Source organism: Camponotus vicinus, unplaced genomic scaffold (genome assembly GCF_025532165.1).
Source record: "Camponotus vicinus isolate PSW18456_S1 unplaced genomic scaffold, iyCamVici1.0 SCAF_7, whole genome shotgun sequence".
Classification (NCBI taxonomy): Eukaryota; Metazoa; Arthropoda; class Insecta; order Hymenoptera; family Formicidae; genus Camponotus; species Camponotus vicinus.
In genome coordinates this window covers 16,536,828-16,546,470 of record NW_028141979.1, presented here as the reverse complement: position 1 = coordinate 16,546,470, position 9,643 = coordinate 16,536,828, and the positions used below count along the sequence as shown (strand labels likewise).

General features: G+C 25.5%; 2 protein-coding genes across 3 annotated transcripts; one reads left to right on the top strand and one right to left on the bottom strand.

Annotated features, from left to right (window-relative positions):
* The first annotated feature begins 1,705 nt into the window (after positions 1-1,705).
* Positions 1,706-5,569, top strand: LOC145974631 (SNAPIN protein homolog). Of its 2 annotated transcripts, none has more exons than XM_083104592.1 (3): positions 1,706-2,119; positions 2,232-2,418; positions 2,791-5,569. In XM_083104592.1, exons 2-3 carry the CDS (start codon positions 2,267-2,269, stop codon positions 2,831-2,833), a joined length of 195 nt encoding a protein of 64 aa, XP_082960718.1. In that variant the 5' UTR covers positions 1,706-2,119; positions 2,232-2,266; the 3' UTR covers positions 2,834-5,569. The 2 variants fall into 2 exon arrangements, with proteins under 2 accessions (XP_082960718.1, XP_082960717.1); XM_083104591.1 differs by having other exon boundaries at positions 1,707-2,119; positions 2,195-2,418.
* On the bottom strand, positions 4,477-7,588 carry LOC145974255 (uncharacterized). The gene is made up of 5 exons (XM_083104059.1): positions 7,105-7,588; positions 6,258-6,308; positions 5,454-5,489; positions 4,897-5,184; positions 4,477-4,501 (listed from the first exon to the last, which is right to left on the bottom strand). The coding sequence occupies exons 1-5, from the start codon at positions 7,119-7,121 to the stop codon at positions 4,477-4,479; spliced, it is 417 nt and encodes a 138-aa protein (XP_082960185.1). The 5' UTR covers positions 7,122-7,588.
* Positions 7,589-9,643: the final 2,055 nt, after the last annotated feature.

Sequence of the window (9,643 nt, the reverse complement as noted above, 5' to 3'; positions counted from 1 at the left end):
ATTTTTATCATGACATTGGTCCACCGAACATAATATGTTGCGAATCGTAGAAAGGAAGTCATAAATTCGGGACAATAGTATGCATTAGGTTGCTGACCCGTACGTGTTTTTTCAGCAACACTTTTTGCGCCACTAAGTAATTCTTCAAATTGTGGTAAATTTGTATCTTTTAATGCAGCATCTATTTCGTCCATTGAATCATTAGAATTATTATTTCTTTCATCTTGATTTTCGGTTTCATCTAGTATAAAATTGCGTATTGTTTCCAAAAGAAATTCCTTTTTATATGCGCTCTGTGTACCGTTATCATCACATTCATTAAGAGCAACAACTAATATTGAATAGAAAAGATTTTCAAATTGACTTTTCGTTTCAACAGTAATTAAAAACCCTACACATCGCATATAAAAATCTTTTATTCGTGGAGCTTTACCATAAAAACATTGCCACTTAGCAATCATTTTTATTATGTGTGCAATGTCTAAACGTATAAAACATTTTGGTATTATAGCATCTTTTTCGTAATTTAGACATTTCAAACATAATTTAATGTAATCAGATAAATTGCAATTATTAAATGCACGTGCAACAGCATTTAATAATGCAAATGAAAAATCAGTTACTACTTCGTGCGGTACTATCCCTCCAGAACGCAACCATTCACCTAACCAATATTGAATTATATTTGCGTCATGTTTCTCGGATAACATTTGAAATAATGGAACAATTTGACTTACACCAGACGCAACGGCTTGATATAAAAAAATTGCATCTGATTTTTGGTTTTGTCGTTGTATTTTTTGTACGACGGAACCAGTGGCATCAATGGTAATAAAATTATTATATGATTTTACAATATCTTTATAAATATCTATTTGTAATGGTGAACCATTTGATACGCCGATTTTAAGAGCCATAGAAGCTCTTAAAATCGGCGTTCACGGCGCGTAACGCACAGCTCGTCCAGTCACGGCAAACTCATATCTTGTGTATTAAGAATATTCTTTATTTCATGCGAATATAAATCAGATACAGATTATATAATATAGAGTAAGTATTTCTAAAAAATACATATTATCAGTAGTATAGATTTCGATCGATAGAGATCGTATAACAATATCGTTCATATAACAAAATAGAATATATTTTTAATTAACTGTTTTTTTATTTTAGCTTCTCCTTATTATAATAAGATTGTTATAATAACTAAAAATCTCAGTTATTCGTACGTTGCAATTTTAAATGCTTTGTACTTCTAAACATAATTGTGGTGTGTTATAATTTCGGGTACTTTTTATAAGTATAGTAGTTAGTAAGTATAGCATCTTATAATAATATTCCTGATAAACGCTACAATTTTAATTACTTTGCATTTCACTGATTTTCTTTCCAGAACATTTTGTTTATTTAAAAAATAAATATGCCCCGTAAACCCTGCGTAACAGCAGATGAAATATTTGAAGTGAAAGATAGAGATTGTTTTATTGAAAGTAAATTGAAATCACGATCTGATTCCATATGGGTAAATATTTGCCGAGCATTAAAAGATAGAATTCGGGTAATGAATCTCTATCTATATTTAAAACAAAATAGGAATGATATTCTTTCTCGTATTATGACTTATAAATGCATTTCAATTGCTGAAAAAGAACATTCGTTTACTTCTCCTAATACTACCATCAAGAGACACGGTAGTGTCTTTGCTAAGTCCCAGCGTAAGCAAAAAATGCACTCCGTGTATTATTACGCGAGTCGGATTGAGAGTATAACTCGATATTTTTATTTCTCATATAACCGCTCAACGGATCGAGTTCTTAGTAGAATTAATCGATAGCTTGGGTTTAAATTAAATAATAAAAGTGTTTTTATTTTTGCGCTACGTGCTCTGTAAACGGAGATATCATGATGCAAAGTCTGAAATGTGAAAATTTCGATTAAGAAACGTCGTCATGGTCGTCATCAACTCCTCTTAACGTAACAAAGAAAATACAGAAATACGTTTCCAACGTCTGCCACAAGAATGCGCTAGCAGTGATTCACGCGACGCAGCATTAGTAGCGCTCTGTGGCGTTAACGGTGCTTATAAATATGTTGTAAAAGGTTAAGTGTGTCACTTCAGGTAATTATATAAAATAATAATATACATATAACATTTATATATTTAGATTAGATTGTATCTATATTATTATTTCAGATTATATATATATATATATATATATATATATATCAAGAGACACGGTAGTGTCTACTTCACTACAGCTATAACATGGACGTGGACACAGCGAGTGACAATACATCTATCGACGACAAGATAGATGACTTTTGCGAAAATCCGACGCGGGATGCATTAACGGAAGGTCTTATGAGTCTCTTGAAACCTACGGTGGATCAACTGGACGAGAGAATTCGCGCCACAAGGTGACGTCAAGTTTTCTGTTTTCAGCGCGCATGCAATAATAGTAACATTTATTTTTCGCGTTTCTTCTTGCAAATTTACGTATATTTATTATTCTTATATTTCTTTCACAGTATGTACTATTTATTGCAAAATATATGTTTATTCATCGAATTGTAACGATAAAAAATTGCGATTTACTTACACAAGCGACATATATATCTTATTGTTACCTATTTTACAAGAATTCTTGAGCATTTTGAAAATCATTTTCAATTTTCATATATAATTATTGGAATGTTATAAAAAATTGTGCTTCTATCATGTACTACAAGTTGCGTACAAAAGTTGCGAAGAGTATTATTTTTTATGCATAACTATTCTCTTTGTTATAGGATATGTCAAATAGAGCTGAAGCAGCGGATTGTTATTACTTAACATTGATTACTTTGCAAGTTTTATAAAAGAAATTTCTTACAATTTTCACCGTAAATTTTATGGAAACTCCAGTAGTTAATTTATCAGATGAAGAACTTAAGACAGTTTATGATCCTTCTGAGGATTCGTATCTTTTAATAGATGATTTGGAAGAAGATTTAGACATTCTGCATGCGATGAAACCTGTGATTTGTTTAGAAATAGGTAGTGGTTCTAGTATAGTCATCACAGCTCTAGCAATGGCATTGAAAAAATATAATGCTCATTTTATTGCAATTGATATAATCATTATAACATAGAATATTGAAATTCAAAATTTCAAAATTAAAAATAATTTATGCTTTGCGAAAGAAAATTAAAAATGAAAAATAGTTTATGCAAAAGCATAGAAAGAAAAAATCATTATAACATAGAATATTGAAATTCAAAATTTCAAAATTAAAAATAATTTATGCTTTGCGAAAGAAAATTAAAAATGAAAAGTAGTTTATGCAAAAGCATAGAAAGAAAAAATCATCATAACATAGAATATTGAAATTCAAAATTTCAAAATTAAAAATAATTTATGCTTTGCGAAAGAAAATTAAAAATGAAAAGTAGTTTATGCAAAAGCATAGAAAGAAAAAATAAATACTCTATGCTATGATGATATTACATACACACACGCACACGCATGTACACATATACAAACATATTTTTATATCATCATAACGTAGAATATTTAAATTTTCAAAATTAAAAATAGCTTATGCTTTGCAAAAGGAAATGAAAAATAAAAAGTAGTTTATGCAAAGCATAGAAAGAAAAAACAAAGACACATTTATAAAAAATATTCTATGTTATGATGATACACACACACACACGCACAAACGCACACGCACACACTAATCATGGAAGAAGTAATGGAGTCAGTAATTGAATTATCGTCATCGTTACATGTTGAGGCTGAAGCGATTTTAAAAGAAATCATCATAACATAGAATTTTTAAATTTCAAAATTAAAAGTAGCTTATGCTTTGCAAAAGAAAATTAAAAATAAAAAGTAGTTTATGCAAAGCATAGAAAGAAAAAACGAAAAAACACATTTATAAAAAAAAATATTCTATGTATGATGATGTACACACACACACACACATATACACACGCACACACACACACAAACATATTTTTATATCATCATAACATAGAGTATTGAAATTCAAAATTTCAAAATTAAAAATAACTTATGCTTTGCGAAAGAAAATTAAAAATGAAAAGTAGTTTATGCAAAAGCATAGAAAGAAAAAATAAATACTCTATGCTATGATGATATTACATACACACACGCACACGCATGTACACATATACAAACATATTTTTATATCATCATAACATAGAATATTTAAATTTTTAAAATTAAAAATAGCTTATGCTTTGCAAAAGGAAATGAAAAATAAAAAGTAGTTTGTGCAAAGCATAGAAAGAAAAAACAAAAAGACACATTTATAAAAAATATTCTATGTTATGATGATACACACACACACACACACGCACACGCATACACATTTAAATATTAATAAAAATTAAAAATATTATTTCTATAACGGGCTGAGGTTCTTGGATTGGAACTTCGGCCTCGGGCTCGTCCTCTCGACCGTCCCGCTCTAGCCCATCGTGCACGCGGTTGTTCTACAATAAAAGAAATATTTTAATGTTATTTTATTTGAATATAATATTTAAAGAAGAACTGCACGGATTAACTATATTGAAAGTTAATAAATCTAATTTTAATATATGTACATTCAGATTCATGAATTTAACATTACGCAAAATACTTTTAGCCTTTTAAAATATAAAAATAATTATTTGTGAATTAAAAATTTCTTTTGTAAAATATAATTTATACGACACAAAAATTCATGAAAATACAAATTTTAATTCTATAGAAGGCTAAAAATACTTTGGGCAATGTTAAATTCATAAATCTGAAAATGTAATAGATTTATTAACTTTTAACATAGCTGATTCATTTAGCTGATTCCTTTATAATTAACGTGCCAATTATATAATTCAAAATTATTTACCTCTTACTTGCCCCGCTGTCGTTATCGGTGACGACGGCGGCGGTGACAGCGGTGACGACGCTGACGGCGATGGCAGCGGTGACGACGTTGACGGCGGCAGTGGCGGTGGTAGTGATGCCATCGTTGGTGGCGGCGATTCTTTTTGTGTTTCCATTAATTTTTGTGTTTCCATTAATTTTTGTATTTTTTTTTTTAAGTATTATATTTTCTTTTAAAGCCGCTTCAGCCTCAACACGTAAAAAGGACGACAATTCAATTTCTGGCTCCATTTCTTCCATATTGTAGGTTCTGAAAGAATGGAAACATATAAAATATATATTATAAAATATGTTTAGAAATGATAGTAGAAATGATAGATAATAAATGATTAATCTTCATTTTAATCTTTTATTGTAATGCATATATGTATTGTGTGTGCAACACAAATATGAATTACAATAAAAAATAAGTAATTACAATAAGTGAATTACAATAAAAATAGTAAAATAAATTTTTATTCCCTTGTTATCTATCATTTCTTACGCATATGTATTAATAATATAATGTGTTACACTTACTTTTTAGGATTTTCTTCATTTTCCTTTTCGTTAGATCTGAAAATAGAAATGTATAAAATATATTGTACAATATAAAATATTTTTGTATTACAATAAAAGATTAAAATAAAAATTAATTCTTTGTCATCTATTTTTATTATATATTTCTATATTTTTATTATATATATGTATTACAATATGTATTACAATAAAGTGTTAAAATAAAAGTTAACCAAGTATTGTGTGTGCAATACATATGCATTATAATAAAAGATTAAGATAATAAAATATTAAAATAGATTATAAAACATTTTTATAATGAAATAATAGATTGTTATCTATCATTTCTATAAAAAATTTTATAATATTTTATTATTTTATATATTTTATTATTTTAATCCTTATTGTAATGCATATGAGTTGCACACACAATACTTGGTTAACCTTTATTTTAATCTTTTATTGTAATACATATATATGTGTTATACGCAGAAGTACATATAGTTACGTATCGCAACAACTAATGGTTAGTTTTAATTTTAATGGTCTATTTTAATCTTTTATTATAATGTATTTGTATTGCGCATGCAACATATAGTAATATATATGTATTATAACAATCATTAGTTATTGCGATGAGTAATTATATGTATTTGTATGTATAATACATATATGAATTATAAGACATTTAAATAAAAGTTAAACAGTATCATGCGTGAAACATATATAATAGAAGATTATAATAAAAGATTGAAATAAAATATATAAAATAATAAATTATATTATAAAATATCTTTATAGATATTATTAATAATCATTGCTTACCTTTTGTGAGTTTCATTATCATTAATTGCTGGTTCTTTTTCGTTTCTGGAACTGTAAATGTATAATATAAGTTATAAAATATTTGTATAAAAATGATAGAAAACGTATTGGTTTATCTTTATTTTATTCTTTTATTGTAATACATATGTATTGCATGCACAACATATACATATTACAATAACGAATTAAAATAAAGATAAACTATTTCATTTCTATAAAGATCTTTTATAATATTTTATTATTTTATATATTTTTAATCTTTTATTGTGCATATTTGTTGCGTGCACAATATTTAGTTAACTTTTATTGTAATGCATTTATATTGCTATATGTTGCGTGCACAATACAAATGTATTATAATAAAGGATTAAAATAATCATTAATTATTGCGATGAATAACTATATGTATTTCTGCGTATAACATATATTTTATGTATTATAATAAAGGGTTAAAATAAAGATTAGCCAAGTATTGTGCATGCAATACATATGCATTATAATAAAAGATTAAGATAATAGAATAATAAAATAATAAATTATAAAATATCTTTATAGAAATGATAGATAAGTGATTAATTTTTGTTTTTATCTTTTATTGGAAGTGAAAATATATAATATAAATTATAAAATATTTTTATAAAAATGATAGATAACGTTTTGGTTTATCTTTATTTTAATATTTTCTTATAATATGTATCACGCGTGCAACATATAATGTGTGTATTACGATAAAAGATTAAAATAAAGGTTAACCAATATTATCTATTATTTGTATATTAATAAAATTTATATATATATATATATATATATATATATATATATATAATGTATTTATATTCATGCTTACCTTTTGCGATTAGCCATTGTAAAAAGTGGAAAATAACTCACTTTTTCTCCGTTCCATTTATATATTCAATGATAAATTAGATAAGCAAAGCAACGATTATTCATTAATGGATTTATAAGTATTAATTGTGAATAATAAATGTAGATTTCTAATGACATATTGATTTGTAATTATCCGTTATTTTTGCAATAAGAATAGCAAAGAAGTTTGAAGGATCTGAATATCTATATAGTAAGCAAAGAGGACCGTCGAATTTTAATGAAATATGACGGGGGTGGTGGCGGGTTCTTTGCTCATTTATTTAAAGATGTTTAACATATAGTACAAAAAAGAGTGATATCCCTAAAAAAATTACCCTTTTAAAAAAAAGGTAAAAAAAGGTGCTAAGTCCGCGTAAAAAACAGTATATGTATTTGCAAAATAGTGTATTATTAACTGTAAAAAACTATTGTAAAAAACCTGTCTCCAAAATAGTGTTATTTTAAAACTGTAAAAAACTACTGTAAAAAACCTATCTTCAAAATAGGATTATTTTAATCTACAAAATAGTTATTTTAATCTGCACAAAATAGTGTTATTTTAAACCGTAAAAAATTGTTCTACAAATTATTTTAATTTTGTGTAAAATTGTATATCCTACAAAAATAATGATATCAAAAAAATTGCGCTAAGTGAAAATAAAAACTTATAAAAATATTTTAACCAAAAGAAGTTATATAAAATGTTGTTTTAATTTTCTACATTATATCCTAGAAAAATGATGATATCCAAAAATTACGCTAATTGAAAATAAAAACTTAAAATATTTTAACTAAAAAAAATTGTACAAAATAATTGTTTTAATTTCCTACAAATAATATTAAAAAGTTGCGCCAACTGAATAAAAATTTTCACTATAAAATATACATTTCTTTTTTATTTCCAATATTAAAAGAAAAATGATATTAAATGAATTGTAATATATCTATTATAAAAAATCGTTGAAAATATGAACAATCATATACATTGCAATAATCATATGCATATATCCTGAAAAGTTTAATTGAAAAAAAAAAAAGGAAATGATAATACAAAATACAAAATTAAAAATTAGAAATTAATAAAAAAAAAATAAAAATTTATATAAAAATTAAAAATTAATACATATAAAAAAATTTTAGTTAAAAAACTTAGCGCTGCTACGTTGAATAATGTGCTAATGAAATTAGCAGCGCTAAGTTTTTTAACTAAAATTTTTTTATATGTATTAATTTTTAATTTTTATATAAATTTTTATTTTTTTTTTTATTAATTTCTAATTTCTAATTTTTTTAATAATTTTTAATTTTGTATTTTGTATTATCATTTCCTTTTTTTTTTTCAATTAAACTTTTCAGGATATATGCATATGATTATTGCAATGTATATGATTGTTCATATTTTCAACGATTTTTTATAATAGATATATTACAATTCATTTAATATCATTTTTCTTTTAATATTGGAAATAAAAAAGAAATGTATATTTTATAGTGAAAATTTTTATTCAGTTGGCGCAACTTTTTAATATTATTTGTAGGAAATTAAAACAATTATTTTGTACAATTTTTTTTAGTTAAAATATTTTAAGTTTTTATTTTCAATTAGCGTAATTTTTGGATATCATCATTTTTCTAGGATATAATGTAGAAAATTAAAACAACATTTTATATAACTTCTTTTGGTTAAAATATTTTTATAAGTTTTTATTTTCACTTAGCGCAATTTTTTTGATATCATTATTTTTGTAGGATATACAATTTTACACAAAATTAAAATAATTTGTAGAACAATTTTTTACGGTTTAAAATAACACTATTTTGTGCAGATTAAAATAACTATTTTGTAGATTAAAATAATCCTATTTTGAAGATAGGTTTTTTACAGTAGTTTTTTACAGTTTTAAAATAACACTATTTTGGAGACAGGTTTTTTACAATAGTTTTTTACAGTTAATAATACACTATTTTGCAAATACATATACTGTTTTTTACGCGGACTTAGCACCTTTTTTTACCTTTTTTTTAAAAGGGTAATTTTTTTAGGTAAATATAACAGGACAGAATGAAAGTGTAGAAAGTATACATAACGATAATGAAATAACATGCATTAAAACTGGCCATAAATGTTCATCTATTTTATATGATATAACTATCGATGCTGAAACATGGCAGTGTATAGGTCCGAAACCAGTAATATACAAAGAGCATAATCGATATAATAGTACACGAAAATATTCAGTATTACAACGAGGATGGACAGATGTAATATCAAAACTATGCTGGGCCAAAACTAAAATGCGTGTACACTTTCAAGAGAGTAAAAGTATACGAATCTGAAAGTGACGCATATATTACAATCTTTGGAAAATGCAAAGATTGTGGTGCACCTTTCAGAGCTCATTGTCTTAAAAAACCTGAAGTAGGAAATAGTCTCCAGTTATTTGTGAAGACGATCGACACAAGAGGAATATCACATGAAAAAAAAGAGCTTTGAAGGGTATCGAAAGGGCTAAGGTACA